This window comes from Neoarius graeffei, chromosome 26, assembly GCF_027579695.1.
Source record: "Neoarius graeffei isolate fNeoGra1 chromosome 26, fNeoGra1.pri, whole genome shotgun sequence".
In the NCBI taxonomy this organism is placed as follows: domain Eukaryota; kingdom Metazoa; phylum Chordata; class Actinopteri; order Siluriformes; family Ariidae; genus Neoarius; species Neoarius graeffei.
Window position 1 is genome coordinate 43,700,615 of NC_083594.1, and position 24,924 is coordinate 43,725,538.

Below are 24,924 nucleotides of genomic sequence, written 5' to 3' on the forward strand. Positions count from 1 at the left end.
CTCCGATACAAGTGAAAGTTGTACATATTTTTACTTAAGTCAAAGTACTGAAGTAGTTGCTTTTGAAAATACTTAAGTATTAAAAGTACATTTTCTGTCAGCACATTGTTGTATTACTGCCACAACGCTTACAAAACCTAATGCCTCTGAAGCAACATACTGGATTTACTGACTAGCTTGTAGAACCTGTAGAGCTGAAACTCCACCTGACACGCTAGCAAACTCTTTTCAAACTCAAAATCATACTGGGTAGCTAACATTACTCGAAAAGAAAGATTTCTACATTCTACTTATTTGACAAGATTATGCTAAAACATATTTCCGAAAGGACTTCAGATACAGTAAGTTAACGTTATTCATGTTAACGTAACTCCGTTTTTACATGCTAACCAACGGTGTCCAAGTTAACTAGCTATGTGTTAACGTTATCCGTGGACAAGGCTACGGCAACTTGGCGGGCAAATCCATAGAAAGTCATTTGACTAACCAGACTGCATAGCTATTGCAACATTATCGCTAGCTCTAAAAGCACAGACATTGTAAGCTTTCTCTTGGAATAAAACGTTTATATCCCTCAGGTATGGCCATGAGTGCGTGCATTCCCCAGAAGAACCACCTCCTTCCATTCTGCCATCAACTGATCGTGTTCAAATAATGCTGCTGAGAAATCACCGAGCTTGATTTTATCCAGTCTATGGACGTGACGTGACCCTAGTGATTACTGATAGGTTGTTTCAGTGTCACCTGCGAAAATAACAACCACATTTTAGAAAAGAAAAGAAAAACACATCCACTTTCAAAACTGCTTCATAGCAATGAGTAACGAGTAAAGGGGGAAGCCATGGCCTAATGGTTAGAGAAGCAGCTTTGGGACCAAAAGGTCCCTGGATCAGCAGGACTGGTTGAAGTACCCTTGAGCAAGGCACCTAACCCCCAACTGCTCTGGCAAGAATGGTGAAGTACCATTCTTAGGCAAAGAAAACCTGACGTGATCATCATGACCAAAACGGAGGGGGGGGGGGGGACGGGGACGAATAAGGAGGACCTTGATAGAAATGTAGTGGAGTGAAAAGTACGATATTTGTCTTTCAAATGTAGTGAAGTTAAAGCCATAGGTTTCCAACAAAATTAACACTCAAGTAAAGTACAGATACTCAAAAAGTGTACTTAAGTACAGTACTCAAGTAAATGTACTTCGCTACTGTCCACCTCTGGTAACGGAATTACATCAGAAAAAAAAATGCTGAACTTTCATTTCTTAAAAGTCAAACCAAGATTTCTCTGAACTGACATTGCTGTAATTGGGGTGGTGATTTTTAAATAAGGTTTTCACGACATTTTGCCTTGGATTCCATAGTTTAGCAATATCACCAAGCTGACAAGTTAAGGCAGTCTTAATAATTTCATAATTTTGGCCTCTCTGCTGAAGAATTACCCATCTATGTTTTTATTATGATGTTTGTTCTTTTGCATTTGTATCAAATTAATTCAGGTCTGTTCATATCGTGCCGACATTTATTATTCAGATAAGACTACAAAAATTATTTCTCCGTGAAAGTTTTTTTTTTAATCTTAATCTTTTTTGAAAAGCCGTGACACAGTAAAGTGTAACATCTCCGCACTCTCAGAGGAGAACATGAAGCCTTCAGTTCTGCTAAGTCTGATAAAAGACTGAAGACTTCTGCAATATCCCGTAGCATATAAGTGAAAGAACAATGAAAATGCAGCAGTTTGTGCTCTCAGAGGGCCCTTGGTAGGGAAGACTGAGATTCATCTTTAATGTGAACTCTGTTTTTCCTCTAAAACTCTTTGACACACAGCTCGAGCGAGGATAATTTAGCCTGTTGTCAGTGTCTTGGTCTCTGGAGTAAATGGTTAGTACTGCACATTAATCAGTGGCAAACACTTTAGCCGCAAACACAAACCCATAAAACACACACACACAGAGTTTCACTGAAATAACAAATATCTGTTGTGTGTGTGTGTGTGTGTGTGTGTGTGTGTGTGTATATACAGTGGTGCTTGAAAGTTTGTAAACCCTTTAGAATTTTCTATATTTCTGCATAAATATGACCTAAAACATCATCAGATTTTCACACAAGTCCTAAAAGTAGATAAAGAGAACCCAGTTAAACAAATGAGACAAAAATATTATACGTGCTCATTTATTTATTGAGGAAAATGATCCAATATTACATACCTGTGAGTGGCAAAAGTATGTGAACCTCTAGGATTAGCAGTTAATTTGAAGGTGAAGTTAGAGTCAGATGTTTTCAATCAATGGGATGACAATCAGGTGTGAGTGGGCACCCTGTTTTATTTAAAGAACAGGGATCTATCAAAGTCTGATCTTCACAACACATGTTTGTGGAAGTGTATCATGGCACGAACAAAGGAGATTTCTGAGGACCTCAGAAAAAGTGTTGTTGATGCTCGTCATTCTGGAAAAGGTTACAAAACCATCTCTAAAGAGTTTGGACTCTACCAATCCACAGTCAAACAGATTGTGTATAAATGGAGGAAATTCAAAACCCTTGTTACCCTCCCCCAGGAGTGCTCAACCAACAAAGATCACTCCAAGAGCAAGGCGTGTAATAGTCGGTGAGGTCACAAAGGACCCCAGGGTAACTTCTAAGCAACTGAAGGCCTCTCTCACATTGGCTAATGTTAATGTTCATGAGTCCACCATCAGGAGAACACTGAACAACAATGGTGTGCATGGCAGGGTTGCAAGGAGAAAGCCACTGCTCTCCAAAAAGAACATTGCTGCTCATCTGCAGTTTGCTAAAGATCACGTGGACAAGCCAGAAGGCTATTGGAAAAAAGTTTTGTGGACAGATGAGACCAAAATAGAACTTTTCTTAAATGAGAAGCGTTATGTTTGGAGAAAGGAAAACACTGCATTCCAGCATAAGAACCTTATCCCATCTGTGAAACATGGTGGTGGTAGTATCATGGTTTGGGCCTGTTTTGCTGCATCTGGGCCAGGACGGCTTGCCATCATTGATGGAACAATGAATTCTGAATTATACCAGTGAATTCTAAAGGAAAATGTCAGGACATCTGTCCATGAACTGAATCTCAAGAGAAAGTGGGCCATGGAGCAAGACAACGACCCTAAGCACACAAACTGTTCTACCAAAGAATGGTTAAAGAAGAATAAAGTCAATGTTTTGGAATGGCCAAGTCAAAGTCCTGACCTTAATCCAATCGAAATGTTGTGGAAGGACCTGAAGCGAGCAGTTCATGTGAGGAAACCCACCAACATCCCAAAGTTGAAGCTGTGCTGTACGGAGGAATGGGCTAAAATTCCTCCAAGCCGGTGTGCAGGACTGATCAACAGTTACTGGAAATATTTAATTGCAGTTATTGCTGCACAAGGGGGTCACACCAGATACTGAAAGCAAAGGTTCACATACTTTTGCCACTCACAGATATGTAATATTGGATCATTTTCCTCAATAAATAAATGACCAAGTATAATATTTTTGTCTAATTTGTTTAACTGGGTTCTCTTTATCTACTTTTAGGACTTGTGTGAAAATCTGATGATGTTTGAAGTCATATTTATGCAGAAATGTAGAAAATTCTAAAGGGTTCACAAACTTTCAAGCACCACTGTATATATAGGGTTTTTGAATAGGAAATAGGAAATTGTACCTCTTTTGAACAATTTATCTACAAAGATCTAATTCCACGTGAAAACATATGAAAACAGGTTGGATACGGTTATAAAAGGTAGACTAACAAATTCCTAAAGAATATTTATATCAGTGTTGTAGTCGAGTCACTGAACCTCGAGTCCGAGTCCAGTCTCGAGTCCCCAGTGTTCAAGTCCGAGTCAAGTCCAAGTCGTTAAAGAAAATTTCGAGTCGAGTCTGACACAAATGACACAACTGTCATGATTGAAGCTTGAGCTTCACGATTGAAATTCAAGGTCGTCCCTGTCGTCTCCTCGATAGTTCTTCTACATATGGAACACACAGCAGTGCATTTTTTTCCCCACTGCACGAGAAGTCTGTATAAGCAAAGCGGACAATCCTAGAGGCGTTCTCTGCAGGCATTTTAGCGCCATTAACGTTAGTTTGTTCCTGAACATGACGTATGAACAGGTCAACGTGCATTCTCTTACACAAAATTAGTATACAAATTAATGTAGATACAAATATAAAGATTTTATACCAGGCGGCACGGTGGTGTAGTGGTTAGCGCTGTCGCCTCACAGCAAGAAGGTCCGGGTTTGAGCCCCGTGGCCGGCGAGGGCCTTTCTGTGCGGAGTTTGCATGTTCTCCCCGTGTCTGCGTGGGTTTCCTCCGGGTGCTCCGGTTTCCCCCACAGTCCAAAGACATGCAGGTTAGGTTAACTGGTGACTCTAAATTGACCGTAGGTGTGAATGTGAGTGTGAATGGTTGTCTGTGTCTATGTGTCAGCCCTGTGATGACCTGGCGACTTGTCCAGGGTGTACCCCGCCTTTCGCCCGTAGTCAGCTGGGATAGGCTCCAGCTTGCCTGCGACCCTGTAGAACAGGATAAAGCGGCTAGAGATAATGAGATGAGATGATGAGAGATTTTATGCCAAATTATTATGGCATGTTACAAAAAATAAAGAAAAAATCAGAGTCCTCGTCTCCAATTTACGAGTCCGAATGCAGTTAATGCACGAGTCCAAGTCTGAGTCATCAGTGCTCAAGTCCAAATCAAGTCACAAGTCCTTAAAATTAGGGCACGAGTCGGACTCGAATACTACAAGCCTGATTTATATCATGATCAGAATGAGAGATGCCAACCTTTTTAACTTTTTAAACAAAATATCTTTTTGCTCCTACATGAATAAAAGAGTTCCTTGGAGTCTAATTTAAACCAAAGGCTGTTCACAAAAAGGCTGAAAGCGTACTCAGAAATACGTCGAGAGAGAAAAAGTTTTGCTAAGTGCGCTTAAAATTCACAAAGATTACCTGAGCATGGAGAACATGGACCCAGGGAATGATTAGATCATTAGAGTAATAGTTTAAAACATTTTGTTTCACATCCAGTGTTTATTTTCTTTCATCAGTCCAAATCTCCAGAACAAAATGAATTCCTGCAGTGGTACAGCTCGGACCTCTGTCCAGCTGAGAAGAAAAAATGTATCATGTTTTTTTCTTCCCATCAAACAGATCAGTTGGTTCAGGATTGAATCACTTTCATCACTCTTACACCGACTGTCTGATCAGATCGAGAACATCTTGTTCAGACGCTTTCAGAACAGCTGTTTTGGTTCTCAATGAGTACATTTGTTGTGTACGCACCTGCTTTAAACGAACCACAAAAGAGTGAAAAACGCACCAGGGTTCCATTCAAATCGACGAAATGCTGTAGACCGTATGTCAAATTGTTTTTCTGAACGCCAGTGCTGTTGTTGTTGTTTGTTTAACATCTATTTTGGTCATGCTATTGTTATGAAATTCAAGTGTTTTGGTTTGAACTTAATGCAGAAAGCTATAATTTCCATCCTTTCTCACTGATCACCATCTCTGCACCATGCATAACTCTGCAGTTCTGACATTGTATTAGCTTCGTTCTCATTTGGAAAGCAGCCTGCACACGCAGAGGCATGTCTCATTTTCTTGCAATTATTCAAACTGACACATGAATAATGGATTTTTACAATTCTCCTATCCCTTTCTGAAATTTTGGCAATCCTGCTTGTGTTCACATTTCAGAGGTAATTAAGTATCCAAAACTCTTCAGGTCATGTGCATGATAATTTTGGCACACAAAAAAAATGACGCATAATTTACAGAAATTTGCCAAGTGTTTACAACCCCGATTCCAAAAAAGTTGGGACAAAGTACAAATTGTAAATAAAAACGGAATGCAATGATGTGGAAGTTTCAAAATTCCATATTTTATTCAGAATAGAACATAGATGACATATCAAATGTTTAAACTGAGAAAATGTATCATTTAAAGAGAAAAATGAGGTGATTTTAAATTTCATGACAACAACACATCTCAAAAAAGTTGGGACAAGGCCATGTTTACCACTGTGAGACATCCCCTTTTCTCTTTACAACAGTCTGTAAACGTCTGGGGACTGAGGAGACAAGTTGCTCAAGTTTAGGGATAGGAATGTTAACCCATTCTTGTCTAATGTAGGATTCTAGTTGCTCAACTGTCTTAGGTCTTTTTTGTCGTATCTTCCGTTTTATGATGCGCCAAATGTTTTCTATGGGTGAAAGATCTGGACTGCAGGCTGGCCAGTTCAGTACCCGGACCCTTCTTCTACGCAGCCATGATGCTGTAATTGATGCAGTATGTGATTTGGCATTGTCATGTTGGAAAATGCAAGGTCTTCCCTGAAAGAGACGTCGTCTGGATGGGAGCATATGTTGCTCTAGAACCTGGATATACCTTTCAGCATTGATGGTGTCTTTCCAGATGTGTAAACTGCCCATGTCACACGCACTAATGCAACCCCATACCATCAGAGATGCAGGCTTCTGAACTGAGCGCTGATAACTTCTCCTCTTTAGTCCGAATGACACGGCGTCCCTGATTTCCATAAAGAACTTCAAATTTTGATTCGTCTGACCACAGAACAGTTTTCCACTTTGCCACAGTCCATTTTAAATGAGCCTTGGCCCAGAGAAGACGTCTGCGCTTCTGGATCATGTTTAGATACGGCTTCTTCTTTGAACTATAGAGTTTTAGCTGGCAACGGCGGATGGCACGGTGAATTGTGTTCACAGATAATGTTCTCTGGAAATATTCCTGAGCCCATTTTGTGATTTCCAATACAGAAGCATGCCTGTATGTGATGCAGTGCCGTCTAAGGGCCCGAAGATCACGGGCACCCAGTATGGTTTTCCGGCCTTGACCCTTACGCACAGAGATTCTTCCAGATTCTCTGAATCTTTTGATGATATTATGCACTGTAGATGATGATATGTTCAAACTCTTTGCAATTTCACACTGTCGAACTCCTTTCTGATATTGCTCCACTATTTGTCGGCGCAGAATTAGGGGGATTGGTGATCCTCTTCCCATCTTTACTTCTGAGAGCCGCTGCTACTCCAAGATGCTCTTTTTATACCCAGTCATGTTAATGACCTATTGCCAATTGACCTAATGAGTTGCAATTTGGTCCTCCAGCTGTTCCTTTTTTGTACCTTTAACTTTTCCAGCCTCTTATTGCCCCTGTCCCAACTTTTTTGAGATGTGTTGCTGTCATGAAATTTCAAATGAGCCAATATTTGGCATGAAATTTCAAAATGTCTCATTTTCGACATTTGATATATCGTCTATGTTCTATTGTGAATACAATATCAGTTTTTGAGACTTGTAAATTATTGCATTCCGTTTTTATTTACAATTTGTACTTTGTCCCAACTTTTTTGGAATCGGGTTGTATTAATATTGTATTAACAAATATCAACAAAGAAGAACAACAATAAGGATAAGGACAATGTTGTGATTTTGCCCAACATGGGGTGACCATCGAGCCAAAACATGAAGCTTCCTCATCAAATCTGGGGTGGGTTTCCCAAAACCCTCTTAACGCTAAGAGCATCTTAACTAGGAGAGAGAGTGTTCATTGGGCTGCTCACTCTACCATTTAACGATGATCTTTGTGCTACGATGCTTTTGGGAAACCCACTCTAGATCAGTCCATCTGTTTCATCGGCTCACAATAACATGGAAAGAATCAGAATAATTTCTGTTACGTACAAGTTATGGCAATGATTTTATGGACAACATGCTACGACTAGAAATGTTGATCTAATCCATTAATAATGCAAGACTTTTTATGGGTTTTTATTTTTTTGTATATTAAGCACATTTAAATTGTTTTTATGGAGAATGACATGCTGCTGCTGCTTATGCAAGGTGCATTTTTCACTGTCTCACACACCATTATTTATTTATTTCCTTTTATTATTTTTTTGTCTTTTAAAAGTTAATAATCATCTGACTCCTGAGTCCAAAAGATATTTTAGAATAGGTTTCATTTCAGTCTTAGTGGGGTGCATAATGCTCACAGCGCATATGATTAAAATTTTATGATAAATTTTACCAGTGCAGTTTCTTTTGCACAATCACTTTCGTAAATAATTTATAGAGAATTCAATATGCAAAATTATTGTACATATGGGCCACTTTTTCCATGGAATAAAAACATTTATTTTTTTCGCGGTCCGGTTTCCATCAAGTCCTGCGCTCTGATTGGCTGGCGATAGGGTCCATATCCTATGATACGGACCCCAGTTACGGACCTCTGGCGACTCGCTCGTTCACAACAACAACAAACATAGTAGCATTTTTTGTCAACATTCATCTCTTTTTTATAAGATTTATTTATAAGATTATCAAAAATCTTATAAATTTTTGCCAGCATTTCTCAGGAGAATAGCATTAATTTTACATCATGGATAGCGATAACGGCAGTGTTCACAGCGAAAGCGAGTTTTACTACCCTGAGGAAGAAGAAATAAAATAAAACATTTCAGGAGAAAGCTAAAAACCTCTAACTTGCTAATGCCGAGCAAAAACATGGCTGAATCCTGAATGACTCAATTTTGTATAAATAGGGGACTACACAGGCAGCAAAATGTAGTTTTTTTCCTGCCATGGAAGTGCACTTGTATACTGAGGAGGAAGCCATTTGCATTACAGCCATGAATGAGGATTCAAAATGGCGTCTCAGCTCAGTTTCCCCTTTTGGGAGCTCTCGTTTTCTGTTAGAATTTGGTAAAGAAAAAAATAAATATATTATTTACCAGCTTAAGGTTGGTCCATATGGTGAAATACCGTGACCTCGGTCTTGAATACTGACCTCAGCCCAAAGGGCCTCGGTCAGTACTTTCAAGACCTCGGTCACGGTATTTCACGATACGGACCTCCCAGCTGGTAAATAACATATATGTATTCTATTCCCTTCTGGTGGGTTTATTAACGGCATGCAATATTGTTAGCAAATCGCTTATCCTCCATGTATTACGCCACTCTCCCCAATGGAGAATGAGTGTGCAATATTGTTATAATATTGCATGTTGTCAAGACAACATGACGTCACGCATCAGAGCTGATGCGAAGATCCAATGGCAAAACTTTTCTGTTGCGCATGCACACAATCATTTCTTTGTTGGTCAGGAAAGAGAGATGATCCAGTGCTAGGATTCAGCACTAAATAAATAAACTGAAAACTGAAACTAAAGACGTGCTGAACACCCAAAAGGCTACCAAAACTTCATTATATATCCTTCATGCATATTTACAGGAGAAAAACATACCAAAAGATATCGAAAAGCTGGAAAAGAGACACATCGGGGACGTAAAATTTCCACACTAGCGAGTGACAGTTTGTACACAAACATGGCTGTGAGGTTTGCTTCATTAAAAGAGGAAGATATATTTTGGAAGAGACAGATGCGCTGAACACCCAAAAGGCTACCAAAACTTCCCTGGATATTCTTCACACATATTTACAAGAGAAAAACATACCAACAGACATTGAAAAACTGGAAAAGAGAGCAACAGTGGAAATATTGTCAAAGTTCTACTTGGAGGTGAGGAAAAGTGATGGAGACTTTTACAAGAGGACTTCACTCGTGGACTTCACTCAGCAAAGCCCTTTTGTTTTGAACAACTGCAATGTAACAATTAACTACGACCAAAAGTAACTGTGAACTTGAACTGTTAACCTGGATGTTGCTTGTATACAAGTTGGGTTGTTGTTCAGGCTTTTTGGACTTGTACCATTTTTATTGTTAGGACTTTGACTTTGTACAGTACATTGGATTGACAGAACGTTGAATTACATTTGATCAGAATCAGCATTCAATATTGGTAAGTTACCGCCCTGTTCTTAACTTTTTGTAAATAGAATACAAATCCGCACACTTGAAGTCTGTGCAATGATTTCTTTACTGAGATAGCAAGCTTTCGGTCGCTAGACCTTCATCAGGCAGAGTGCATAGTCCAACTATTTACATAGTCCAACTATATATATAAGTTGGACTATGCACTCTGCCTGATGAAGGTCTAGCGACCGAAAGCTTGCTATCTCAGTAAAGAAATCATTGCACAGACTTCAAGTGTGCGGATTTGTATTCTATTTACTCAAAGTTTTTACTTAATCCTACACCTTGCCACAGATGAGCGGTGATCTTTGATTCCTTTATCTTAACTTTTTGAAAAATCTATAATTGTTCCATCAAATGTATAATAATAATAATAATAATAATAATAATAATAATAAAGGTTTTTTTCATGGTATATCAGATATATTCCATTCAGCTACTCGTCTTCGACTCGTTCAATATCATGCTAGCTGAATGGAATATATCTGATATACCATGAAAAAAGCCAGCCAATATTATTATTATTATTATTATTATTATTATTATTATTATTATACATACACATCCATGTCTTTCTCTTTCAAAATCCTCTCAAAATTTTCTGTATTTAACTCAGCAAACCTGGCGCTCATGTTTGTTTACAAATTGTCACAGTTGCTCGCTAGTGCGGAAGTTTTACATCTCCGACGTGTGACGTCAAGGTGTCTTGACAACCATGCAATATCATAAACCATATTCAACGCTCATTCTCTATTGGGTAGAGTGACATAATATATGTAGGATAAGCGATATGCTAACAATATTGCATGCTATCAAACCAAATGAATGAAACCCGCTTGAAGGGAATAGAACACGTGTTTTTATTGCATCGAAAAAGTGTCCTGTATGTATAATAAGAAACTATATGTTATGAAATAGAGATCTTATGTGTATCTGCTCTGTTTACACCCATTCATAGAGAGTAACACTCGGTTTTTCTTTATTTTTATTAATTAAAAGACACTTCTTCACGTCTTAAAGTAATGACAGATGTCGTTTCTCTTTACTTAGTCGAGCGGGTCTTGATATAATATGGATTACTATAGGTGTGGTGTTGAATAGGGCTACTGTATTTTTATTATTTATTATTTACTGTTTGATCTCAAACGCATTAAGAAGGCAAGAAACTCGTCCACTAATTACCTTTTGACGAGGCACGCCTGTTAATTGAAAAGCGTTCCAGGTGACGACCTCATGAAGCTGGTTAAGAGAATGCCAATAGTGTACAAAGCGCCATCAAGGTAAACGCAGGCTACTTTAAAGAATCGAAAATATGAAATATTATTTGTTTTCCACATAAATCCATACATGTTCCAGATGCTATTTCATAGTTTTGATGTCTTCAGTATTGTTCTACAATGTAGAAAATTGTCAAAATACAGAAAAACCTATGAATGAGTAGGTGTGTCCAAACTTTTGACTGGTACTGTATGTAGCTAATCAACAATAATCCTTATCTTCCATTAATGATCTTAATCATATTAAGTTTGTTCTTGCTTTTGGACACAACCAGTCAGGATGGTGCAAACACAGTCATGTCTGAGTGTTCGTCAGTATAAGAATTGGATTGGCCTAGCTTTTTTTTTTTAATTATGCCTTTGCCAATAATGTGGCTGACTTTTTATTATCAAACAATCCATAATATAGACATCATGTTGAGCAAAACATGCTGCCCTGGTCATTTTAAGCAATGTATCTCTGGTCCGAACAAAGTCTGTAAGTCAAGAGAGGAAAATTTTTGATATGGTTACTATTTGCATGAAAGAGAGATTACAAAACACCAAAAGAGACAAAAAGGACGCGTTACATTTTCATGTCTGTGAGGCTGACAGCTGAGTTGTACAACACGCTCAATTTAATTATTATGATTGCAGAATAGACATTTGGCAACAATAAGTCAGGATCCAGGAGACTGCTGTTGATCTTCAGACTCTGGTGTTTATTGTGCGCTTGAAGAATCTTCAGATTAGTTATTTACATACAGAAACAAAAGCTTCAGAAGGGTTTCACCAGATCGCATTTATATGCTTCGGTTAGAGCCACAAGATCAGCAAGTTGCATGAAAAGAAGGGACATAAGGCACTACAAGGTAGGATTGTAGTACTCGAGTCCAGGACTTGGGCTCGAGTCTGACTTGTGACCTAATTTTAAGGACTCGTGACTTGACTTGAGCACTGATGACTCGGACTCGTGCATTAACTGGATTCGGACTCGTAAATTGGAGACGAGGACTCGGATTTTTTCTTTATGTTTTTGTAACATGCCATAATAATTTGGCGTAAGATATTTATAACTACATTCATTTTTATACTAATTTTGTGCAAGAGAATGCACATTCACCTGTTCATACGTCATGATCAGGAACAAACGTTAATGGCGCTAAAATGCCTGGAGAGAACGCCATTAGGATTGTCCATTTTGCTTATACAGACTTCTCGTGCAGTGGGAAAAAATGCACTGCTATGTGTTCCATATGTAGAAGAACTATCGAGGTGACAACGGGGACGACCTCGAACTTCAATCGTCATTTGGCGAGACTCCACCCAGAGAAGGAAGTGACACGCTATGTTCAATGCTCTGTTGATAGCATGGTTTGCTTGCTGAGCGATGAACTAGCTAGTATTAACCCTCTCTCATGTTATTTGCCCTGTTGATAGTGGGCGGGGCTTGCTGAGCGATGAACAAGCTTTTTATCTGTACCCTGTTAACTAAAATGGGGCAGTCGAGCAGGAACGTTAGTCCAACGCAGTAGCAGAGATGCTTTCACATAAAGGCAGCAACAGCCACCGTCAAATGGTGCGGATGGAGCCTTGTTCTCGGACTCGACTTGGATCAATAGTGGACTCAACTCGGACTTGACTCGAAATTTTCTTTAATGACTTGGACTTGACTCGAACTTGAGCACTGGGGACTCAAGACTGGACTCAGACTTGAGGTTTAGTGACTCGACTACAACACTACCGCAAGGTAGTGTTTCATGGCTGTTAGTGTTTTCAAGAACGTCCATCAATATGAGCTAAGGATCTATCAGTTAAAGAAATCAACATTATCAGCATTATCAAGGGGAATGTCCTGGAGAACTGGATAGGGTGCTGACAAATCAACACAGTCATGATCACCCCTTTCCTCTGGAGCGTCTGCCAACGTAGGCATCACAGATTAGGGATAATGGGTGCTTTTTCAATCTCAGCACTGAGATGACAGTGGTCAAAATTGCAAGCCCCATTGAAAAGCTGACAAAACACAACCTCAGTAGCACAAACACTGGGTGTGGGCATATGAATGTGGCTGAACGTGTCAATGGCTGGGGTGCAAAAGTCAAAACAGTAAAATAACTTGTACTGCTCACAAATTTGACCTTTAATTTGGTGCTGAAGAACATTTGTAACCATTGCGACCTAAAAATAGATATATGACATTAACTTTACTGTCTTTATTTAGTTATTAACTGCCATTAATAAACATCCACTAGGAAATGTTGTTACATCACCACTGACTGTAAGACAATATAACAAAAGATGTAATCGAATCTTGCCAAGCTTTATCTAAATCAAGGATTTTGACCCAAAAGGGTTCAGTTGTAGTCTTTGGGGGACTACACCCAAAGACTAACACCCAAAATAAATCAACTAACAATCTCACCTCATTATCTGTAGCCGCTTTATCCTGTTCTACAGGGTCGCGGGCAAGCTGGAGCCTATCCCAGCTGACTACGGGCGAAAGGCGGGGTACACCCTGGACAAGTCGCCAGGTCATCACAGGGCTGACACATAGACACAGACAACCATTCACACTCACATTCACACCTACGGTCAATTTAGAGTCACCAGTTAACCTAACCTGCATGTCTTTGGACTGTGGGGGAAACCGGAGCACCCGGAGGAAACCCACGCGGACACGGGGAGAACATGCAAACTCCGCACAGAAAGGCCCTCACCGGCCACGGGGCTCGAACCCGGACCTTCTTGCTGTGAGGCGACAGCGCTAACCACTACACCACCGTGCCGCCTCAACTAACAATTAAAAAGATATTTAAAATCATTGGGTTAGGTACATGTCTTTCCAGTCTCCCCACAAATGGCATATGTGTGAAACGCTTGGTCACCTAAACGCCTGCGCATTACACTACTGCATCTGTATCAGAAATACCACCATCCCACAAAATCAGACCACGGTCATTCAGTCACTATGACCCTCAATTTGTTGTCATCGTACTCACCCAAGTATTTTCTCCAACCGACTTGCTGGTGAGCCGACAATCTCGCCCAGGGTGCAAAACATCTGCCCAAGAAAATCCTGGAGAAGCAGTGGGAGGGAGGGGAGAAAAACAGGAGAACAGGGTGGTGGAGATTTACATACAGTAGATTAGATACAGGGGTTAAAGTGATTCCCCATTGCCCCACAGCTCTCTACTCTAACTACGGTAATTTAAAAAAAAAGGCTGTAGACGTACGTTGAACTCTGAGGGCTTCCGGGAAGGAGGGTAGGCAGCCATTAACAACAGAGCACAGCATGTAACAGAAAACATAAGACACAAACAAAACGGTGGCCACACCGAGGCCAGAAGACACCATTACTGTACGAGCAATGAATTTCAAATCAGGGCAGAGGAGATGAGGTAAACTGCTGTAGGTGAACGCTAGGTGATAACCAAACATGCATCCATCAAGACGAGAACAGAGGGATGTGGAGGAAAATATGCAAGTCAAAACGTATCCAAATATATGCCATGTTAATCTATGATGATGCTATTGAATACTTTTTGTCTCCACGAGAATCTAAGCAAATATCTGCATCTGAAATCTGGTGCTAAAATAAACACAACTGGTCGTAAGTGGCTTATAAATTATTATAGTAGGCATGTGGATTCAAAAAGCATCAATATGATGCGTATACTATATACTATATACTTAAGGACAATACAGGACATAGGTGGTTTAACTTGATAAATATTTATATGAAATAATCTTAAATGATTTTTTTTTAAAGTGCTGCATTACATTCAGAAATATATTTGGATACGGAGTATTCATTTTGATTTGCATTTGTAAGGTTTTATTTCATGTTTCCACAAGTACTCACATGCTTTGAGAGGTCTGGACTTTTAGAGTCAACATCATATCTGAAATTTAAAAGAAAAGGGAAAAAAAAAGTATCATTTTAAATCATCACCTTGTCATTTGTGTTTTGACTTCTTGCTACAGTAGGTGCAAAGTGTTTATCCTCCTTTTCATATTACTTATCCGAAGGATAAGAACATTGAATATGAAAAGAAGCTTACAACGTTAAAAATCATGACGGCTCGACTCGGATAGCTTTAAATATTTGAATGGATTAGTTTCACCTCGGGGTTAATTGACAGTTTGAACGAAGGATGATGTCTTTCTTCTTATACAAAGACATCTGGCAGTGGGCCAGAAAACAGACCACTATCAGTTTATTAAAGAGAGCTGTAAAAGGAGCTCTTGTGAGATCTCAAAGGCACTTTTAAGTCCTTTGAGTGGACACGATGTGAAAAGAGTCTGCATCTGGAGTATAAACTGAAAACCACAGAGTACTCTGATTAAACCCTCTAAAGGTTTGCATTTCCCCATGTCAAATCGCGCTGTTAAAAGCAATGCAGTGACCCTTTGTCAAAGATTTCATTTGAAATTCAAAATATAGAGTACCTTCAATAAGTTTGAACACTCCCAGCTAATTAAATGTTTTGTCTTTATTTTTTCATTAAAAGACACTTCTTCACGTTTTAAAGTAACGATTGATGCCGTTTCTCTTTACTTAGTCAAGAGGTTCTTGACATAATATGGATAACTACTGTACAGCTGTGGATGGAATAGGGCTGTTTACTGTATTTTTATTATTTACTATTTGATCTCAAACACGGGGCGGCACGGTGGTGTAGTGGTTAGCGCTGTCGCCTCACAGCAAGAAGGTCCTGGGTTCGAGCCCCGGGGCCGGCGAGGGCCTTTCTGTGCGGAGTTTGCATGTTCTCCCCGTGTCCGCGTGGGTTTCCTCCGGGTGCTCCGGTTTCCCCCACAGTCCAAAGACATGCAGGTTAGGTTAACTGGTGACTCTAAATTGACCGTAGGTGTGAATGTGAGTGTGAATGGTTGTCTGTGTCTATGTGTCAGCCCTGTGATGACCTGGCGACTTGTCCAGGGTGTACCCCGCCTTTCGCCCGTAGTCAGCTGGGATAGGCTCCAGCTTGCCTGCGACCCTGTAGAAGGATAAAGCGGCTAGAGATAATGAGATGAGATGAGATCTCAAACACATTACAAAGGCAAGAAACTCATCCACTAATTCATTTTTGATGCTGTTCATTGAAAAGCATTCCAGGTGACGTCATCAAGGTAAATGCTGGTAAAGTAAACACAATTTCATACATGTTCCATATCTTATTTCATAGTTTTGATGGCTCCGGTATTGTTCTACGGTGTCGAAAATAGTCAGAATACAGAAAAACCTATGAATCGGTAGGGGTGCACAAACTTTTGACTGGTACTGTAGAAGGTAATCATAATAAAGTACCATTTTATTAAGTATTCAGACTCAACAGCCTTTATTGTATTTCAGTAGGCTGAGGGAGAAATAAAATTAAGATGAAAACAATCAAGGGAAGAGAAAAGTAGTTTCGAGTTTGGTGCAAAAGAATTTCTCAAAAAAAAAAAACACAACTCACAAGTCAAATCGAAGGTTCTGTTTCTCTTCGAAGAAGTAGTCAAGGATGAACTTTCTGACAAAGTCCGGATTTAGTGTGTTGTCAATCACCTCAGTTCTGCCAAACTGGAGAATGAATTGACGGCAGCAGGGTGATCAGGGTTAGGGAGACAGACGAGAGAGAATGGAGAAAAAAGAAAGCGGGAGATGTTACGAAGGATGAAGAGTAAACAGAGAAAACGAGGATAAGGAAGCACAATAGTGAGACACGGGATAGCGAAGTGTTAATCACAGGAAATGCTTTCTTTTCAGCAATAACAAGGCGGTGTAACCTCTTTTTTTTTCTTGCTCTCCCAATCTTCTTCTCACTATCCCTTCTTCCTAAAGCTTGATTTGCTGAAGCAAGATTGGTCAGAGGGAGAACACAACGCCTGTGTGCCAGGGCTAATTACAGCTGTAGGCCCACTCATCAAGCTCAAGAGCACAGGGGATTGGTGACAATTACACCTGCTTAATTAGGGGCCCTTTCAGCCAATACTGCCCCTAAATTCCAGCAGAAAGCAGCATGGAACATCCTACTCCATTATTTTGCCACATTTGTCTTGGCAAACCAGACAAAATAATTGGAAAGAGTCCCTCCCCTAAAGATTACCACTAAATTCACGGAAAGGTACTTAAATCTCATCTCTGATACTGAACAAACTGCGTGAGCTTTTAACACTGAGAAGGTTAGTTTCCGTAAGGTTTCAGTTTATTATCATGAATTGTTTGGCGTGAAACAAATCTCTCAATTTACTGTCTCTTAATTAAAAAGAATTAAAAAGCCTATCTTCGACTCCGCTATTGGAAAATCAATTAAAATGTTGTTTCATCTAACCCTTCATGGCAATGGTATTCTCTAATGGCAGTGGTCTCTTTCAGCAGGATAATTCACCCTGCCACACTGCGAAAATTGTTTGAAGAACTCAACACCTTTCTACAGTGACTTGGCCTTCAATTTATCCAGATCTCAATCCAAATCGAGCATCTGTGGGATATGCTGGACAGACAAGTCTGATCCATAGAGGTCCCACCTCACAACTTACAGAACTAAAAGGAAAACTGAAAGCAAATTTTTATTATCAAAATTCCATTTCTCATTTTATTAAATATCGGAATGCATTTTTGATCGCTATTTTGTCACTGCTATAGCAAGTTATGAGTGTTTGAAATATGCTGTGTAATATATCAGTCCATATGTCGAAGCAATGGCCGTAAACGAGGTGCGTTGAGACCTGTGCGAGACTTCGTAGGACGGAAGTAAAACGTGCAGCGGAAATCAAAGCGACCAACGTCTGCCAACGTTATCAAAAGACGCGTCGAATGCTGATGTAATCAAGCTGGAAGTTTTGTTTGGTTTGATAGCAATCAGGAAAGTTTGAAAAAAGTAGGCAGTAATCGTCATTTAAACTCGTTTTTGTGCAATACTTCGTTTGGAAAACAGTTTTCAAAATGGCGGCACCGACACCTGGTTGACACTTGACGTTTCGAAGTCTCGCACAAGTCTCGTGAAGATCGCGCCGATAAGTGACGCCTGCCATGGACCAAACGAACTAAATTCAACATGGCTACAAACCGAATAAGCCGATAATATTTAATTGCAATTAGTTTCCAATACGAGCCACGATATAAGGGTACTAAAACCGAAAACGTAATCGAATAACACGTTAATTAAGAAATAAAGCAAGTTTAAAAATGACTTCAGTTCTCCTTTAAAGGATCTGCTGCGAATGTCTTGTTGCCAGATACCACAGCATACTGTCAGAGGTCTTACGGAGTCCATGTCTTGATGTGTCAGAGCTGTTTTGGGGGCACAAGGGGGACCTGCACCATATTAGGCAGGTGGTTTTAATGTTATGGCTTATCAGTGTATGGTCATCTGCCATGAAGCTCTAAGGCTACGTTCACACTGCAGGCTGAAGTGACTCAAATCCGATCTTTTCGCCCATATGTGACCTGTATCCGATCTTTTATTGACAATATGAACGACACAGATCCGATTTTTTCAAATCCGACCCAGGCCGTTTGGATATGTGGTCCTAATTCCGATTCCTATCCTCTCTTTTCATATGCGACTTCAGTCTGAACCGCCAGGTCGCATTCATCCGACTTACACGTCATCAACAAGCCACAAACGTCACTATTCTGTGCTGAAGTAGGCGGCGGGTCTCTCAAAAAAAGTTACAACAACATGGCGCATAATCACAGGCGCAGATAGAGGGGGGGACTCGTCCCACCCAGATTTAAATTCACCTCGTTCGGTCCCCCCACTTATAGGGAGGAAAAAACGTCTATGCTGTCTTTCTTTGCATAAGGCAAACCTCACGGAAAAATCAAAAGACTAATTACCATTCGGTTTATTGAGGTGCACAGCAGTGTATACATAGTTGCAACAACTCACATAAAACAAAACAAAGACTGATATTCGGTTGGTTTAGCTGCGCAGACTGCACAGGTTGCGAGCTCGAGCTTGGTTGCTATGGTAACCTACAACAAGTTTGACAGGCATATCGGGGTTGGGGTTGGTTTGCTGGCAGCTTTGTCCCCCCCAGTTTTTTGTCCCCCCCAATTCAAAAAACGTATCTGCGCCCCTGCGCATGACATCAATGCGAGGGACGCTTCGGGCTGTGAAGGTTCTGAATCTTCTCAATGGAAGGACGCAGAGGTTAGGGAGCTGATTTCCATTTGGGGGGATGCAGCTATTCAAGCTAGATTGGATGGGTCATACTGCAACCGGGCGGTTTTACTTCCGTAAACACTGGCCATGCTCACTGCGTGTGACGTCGTCGTATCCTGCAATGCGCATGCGGAACACTTTTAGGTCGCTTTTCGTTCATACTGAGGATCACATACAAGTCGCATATATTTGTTAATGTGAACGACCTCACAAAAAAATCGGATTTCACAAAAAATCGGAATTGAGCATTAAGCCTTGCAGTGTGAACGTAGCGTAAGATAACTCAGCCCAGAATGCGTCTTATATTTTGAGTCTCTTCATAGATGCATTGACCAAATTAACAAATGGATGTCTCACAGTTTTCTTCAGCTGAACGCAGATAAAACTGAAGTAATTATATTTGGCAAAAAGGAGGAAAGGCTTAGGATTGCCACTGTTCTTGAAACTAAGGGGCTTAAAGCAAAGGATACTGTAAAAAACCTTGGTGTCCTTATTGACAGCAAACTTTAACTTCAACAGTCATATGAAAGTGGTAAAAAAGTCTGCATTCTATCACCTAAAAAACATTTCTAAACTCAGGGATCTCATGTCAAAACATGATCTAGAAAAACTTATTCATGCTTTCATCTCCAGTAGGGTTGATTACTGCAATAGCCTTTTCACAGGTCTTCCAAAAAAAGACCATCAAAGAGCTTCAACTAATCCAAAATGCAGCAGCAAGGGTTCTTACAAGAACAAAAAGGGTAGTCCGTATCACTCCAATCCTAAGGTCTCTGCACTGGCTCCCAGTGAGCTATAGAATTGACTTTAAAGCTCTACTTCTTCTATTTAACCCTCATCCTACCATGCTATTTTACACCTTAATCTTACCATGTGGGGTCCGTTTGGACCCCAATACTTTTCTTTAAAATTAAAGCTTATAAAGACAAAATCACCAGATAAGTTTTGTTCAGAACATCTTGTATTAATAACAGCAATACACTAAAGGGCCCAAGGCATAAAGAACACACTTAACCTTCATCCTACCAGCCAATTTTACATACACAAACTACCAGGCGGGGTCCGTATGGACCCCAGGAGGGAATACCTTGAAATCAATGCAGTAAGAACCAATTCAATGCAGCAAACAGACATAACTTTATTGAAGAACAAAATCCACTATGGCTGAATATCAATGATGCATTATAAATGCAATAACATTGCAATAATATTGCAATAACTAGCATACATGTAGCAAATTATAGCGCCACAAAAAAAATTGGCATTATATACATGATTTTTGCAGCTCATGCAGCTGTAAAACATTCTGGATTACAACTTAGGTCTTTTCTTACAGAATTTAAAACAAAAAAGTAATTGTAAAATAATTTAGGGCTTTTGTTTTGCAGCCTGTGCTTATTGCAGCAGTGGGGTCCACACGGACCCCAAGAAGGAATGCCTTGGTAGTTTCATTATGGAACATAAAAGAAATAAAAGAAGTTAACTTTCAGTGTGCTATTCAATTATAAAATGAAAGACAGATAAACTTTACTCTGGGGTCCGGTTGGACCCAGTAACAAATTAATTATACCTTCACAATGCAAAAAGCTGATCTTCCGGTGCTTTAGTGTTTTAATTAAGACATAAATTCCGACAAATTCATAAAACGGTGAGGCAGTATGTCACATATTTTTAAAATGGCAAACAAACATATAGGTGCGGGGTCCAGATGGACCCCACTTGGTAGGATGAAGGTTAAAACATTAAATGGGATGGGACCCAGCTACCTATTGGATATGTTTCAATTATATGCACCAACTAGGTCTCTAAGATCACAAGAGAAAAACTTGCTAGTAATACCAGCTGACAAAACGAAGTGTGGTGAAGCAGCCTTTAGTTGCTATGCTGCTAAGCTTTGGAACCAACTTCCAGATGATATCAAAAATGCTCCTACTGTTGTTAGTTTTAAATCCAGGCTCAAGACAAAGCTGTTTTCAGATGCTTTCACTTGATTAATTTTTACCTAAGTAATTAATTTCCTTTAACATAATTTCTTTTAATTTTGATTTTAATGATTTTACTTTCTTTATTTTAATTTCTTTTTAATCTTGGATTTTAATGATTTTACTTTTACTTTAATTCTTTGTTACTGTGATCCTCGTAGATTTTGTCTGCGGGACGATTTTTGGTGATCCTCGTAGATTTTGTCTGCGGGACGATTTTATTTGGTGATCCTCGTAGATTTTGTCTGCGGGACGATTTTTGGTGATCCTCGTGGAAGAGCCACGGGAAGAGCGCGCTTTATGAGTTAAACCCATGATAATAATTAATCTCGAGGCTGATTCCTTTTTTGAACTTTTATTTCATTTTATTATTTTATTTCTACTATTGTTTAATTCTTATTATTTTTCTTCCCCAATTATTTTATGTAATTTTATTTTCTATTGTTCACTGTTCTGCTTTTACTTCTGTAAAGCACATTGAACTGCCACTGTGTATGAAATGTGCTATATAAATAAACTTGCCTTGCCTTATGTCAAGAAAAATCTGTGACTTTACTCTACTGTATTGACTATGTCAATTTGACATCCAAATTGATCACGTCAGTCTTTATTATGCCTTTTGAAATAAGTCTTTGATTTGTAGGGGCGGTACAGTGGTGTAGTAATCCAGTAACACTGTCGACTCACAGCAAGAAGGTTCTGGGTTCGAGCCCAGCGGCCGACGGGGTCCTTTCTGTGTGGAGTTTGCATGTTCTCCCCGTGTCCGCGTGGGTTTCCTCCGGGTGCTCCGGTTTCCCCCACAGTCCAAAGACATGCAGGTTAGGTTAACTGGTGACTCTAAATTGAGCGTAGGTGTGAATGTGAGTGTGAATGGTGTCTGTGTCTATGTGTCAGCCCTGTGATGACCTGGCGACTTGTCCAGGGTGTACCCCGCCTTTCACCCATAGTCAGCTGGGATAGGCTCCAGCTTGCCCGCGACCCTGCACAGGTTAAGCGGTTACGGATAATGGATGGATGGATGGTATTGCTAATCTTTAATAAGAATTCAATCTTCACTCATTTGATTTGCTTCCATGTTCTATGCGTGTCTTCTATGATTATAAATAAGAACTATAAATATGTTTTTGTGGTCAGTGTATAACCATGTTTCTGACTTAAAACTTTAGGCAAAAGCACATCCAGCGTTGTTATTTAAATAATTATATTCACGTAGGTGTATGTAGACGCTCTGTGTCTTATTGGGGGGGGACTAATTAGAAAATAATCCGTAGTGCTGTGGTTAAATAAATAAAAAAAACACCATGCAGAACACAACACTCACTCTCTGAGCTAAAACCTGCTCTATATTAAGGCAGCCTTTATTATTCTGTAATTATTGGTGCTGGCTTGTAATTGCATCTTCTAATTACTCAAACCAATGTACAGACCTGAAGAAATAAAAGAGCAGGACTGAAAAGTACGGTACCAGTATGAAAATGGGCTCAACCATGGTCTCTAAAACGAGATTAAAAGTATTGAAGGTGTTTGTACTGATATGAACTGTCTACCTTTCATCACAGTTGAGAATATTATCTCAGTCTGACCAGGAAGTAAAAGGTCTGTTTTTATATCTGCAAATAGGAAAGGAATGGTGGTGTGTGTGTAGAGAAATTAACATTCAGCGCAGGTGTCGATTACAAGGATTTCAGCAATATGAGCTCCATAGTGACAGACGGAGACAAAGGTAAGTGAGTGAATTAGAATTTGATTAGGCGCCCATACACTGTGGACTAATCTAATGAGAATCGGACGTGAAGCTGCCCATCTGAGAACACAAACAAATCTTTCGCCAAAAAGCTAAGCCAAGGCGTTAACTTCTCTGGGTGTCCAACAAATATACACATAAGCCAGAACACAAGGCAGTCATATGGGCTGGAAGCAATGTTTCAGCTCCAGCCCATATGACTGCCTTGAGGTTGCCATGAGGTTTGTTAGCATCAACAAGCTGTCCGTTGGAATCAGATTCCAAAGAAACAGAATGACTGTGGTGCTATATATTTCTGTCTATTTTATAAACTTTTGTTTATTACAAGGCTGAGAGTGAACATTCTACTAGGATGTACTACGATGAATGAGGTTAAAATACAACCCCGATTCCAAAAAATTTGGGACAAAGTACAAATTGTAAATAAAAACAGAATGCAATGATGTGGACGTTTCAAAATTCCATATTTTATTCAGAATAGAACATAGATGACATATCAAATGTTTAAACTGAGAAAATGTATCATTTAAAGAGAAAAATGAGGTGATTTTAAATTTCATGACAACAACACATCTCAAAAAAGTTGGGACAAGGCCATGTTTACCACTGTGAGACATCCCCTTTTCTCTTTACAACAGTCTGTAAACGTCTGGGGACTGAGGAGACAAGTTGCTCAAGTTTAGGGATAGGAATGTTAACCCATTCTTGTCTAATGTAGGATTCTAGTTACTCAACTGTCTTAGGTCTTTTTTGTCGTATCTTCCGTTTTATGATGCGCCAAATGTTTTCTATGGGTGAAAGATCTGGACTGCAGGCTGGCCAGTTCAGTACCTGGACCCTTCTTCTACGCAGCCATGATGCTGTAATTGATGCAGTATGTGGTTTGGCACTGTCATGTTGGAAAATGCAAGGTCTTCCCTGAAAGAGACGTCGTCTGGATGGGAGCATATGTTGCTCTAGAACCTGGATATACCTTTCAGCATTGATGGTGTCTTTCCAGATGTGTAAGCTGCCCATGCCACACGCACTAATGCAACCCCATACCATCAGAGATGCAGGCTTCTGAACTGAGCGCTGATAACAACTTGGGTCGTCCTTCTCCTCTTTAGTCCGAATGACACGGCGTCCCTGATTTCCATAAAGAACTTCAAATTTTGATTCGTCTGACCACAGAACAGTTTTCCACTTTGCCACAGTCCATTTTAAATGAGCCTTGGCCCAGAGAAGACGTCTGCGCTTCTGGATCATGTTTAGATACGGCTTCTTCTTTGAACTATAGAGTTTTAGCTGGCAACGGCGGATGGCACGGTGAATTGTGTTCACAGATAATGTTCTCTGGAAATATTCCTGAGCCCATTTTGTGATTTCCAATACAGAAGCATGCCTGTATGCGATGCAGTGCCGTCTAAGGACCCGAAGATCACAGGCACCCAGTATGGTTTTCCGGCCTTGACCCTTACGCACAGAGATTCTTCCAGATTCTCTGAATCTTTTGATGATATTATGCACTGTAGATGATGATATGTTCAAACTCTTTGCAATTTTACACTGTCGAACTCCTTTCTGATATTGCTCCACTATTTGTCGGCGCAGAATTAGGGGGATTGGTGATCCTCTTCCCATCTTTACTTCTGAGAGCCGCTGCCGCTCCAAGATGCTCTTTTTATACCCAGTCATGTTAATGACCTATTGCCAATTGACCTAATGAGTTGCAATTTGGTCCTCCAGCTGTTCCTTTTTTGTACCTTTAACTTTTCCAGCCTCTTATTGCCCCTGTCCCAACTTTTTTGAGATGTGTTGCTGTCATGAAATTTCAAATGAGCCAATATTTGGCATGAAATTTCAAAATGTCTCACTTTCGACATTTGATATGTTGTCTATGTTCTATTCTGAATACAATATCAGTTTTTGAGATTTGTAAATTATTGCATTCCGTTTTTATTTA

General features: G+C 39.8%; 1 protein-coding gene across 3 annotated transcripts in view; it reads right to left on the bottom strand.

Annotated features, from left to right (window-relative positions):
- The window catches only part of cpne5b (copine Vb), a 304,129-nt gene that overhangs the window by 211,005 nt on the left and 68,200 nt on the right, over nt 1-24,924 (bottom strand). Inside the window, exons 4-7 of one of the 3 annotated variants that reach the window (XM_060910665.1) lie at nt 16,560-16,663; nt 14,963-15,002; nt 14,334-14,348; nt 14,100-14,176 (exon numbers count right to left, since the gene is read on the bottom strand). In XM_060910665.1, coding sequence (XP_060766648.1) covers nt 14,100-14,176; nt 14,334-14,348; nt 14,963-15,002; nt 16,560-16,663 — 236 coding nt within the window. Of the gene's footprint in view, nt 1-14,099; nt 14,196-14,333; nt 14,349-14,962; nt 15,003-16,559; nt 16,664-24,924 lie in introns of all 3 variants that reach the window. The other 2 variants (XM_060910664.1, XM_060910663.1) reach the window with 2 other exon arrangements.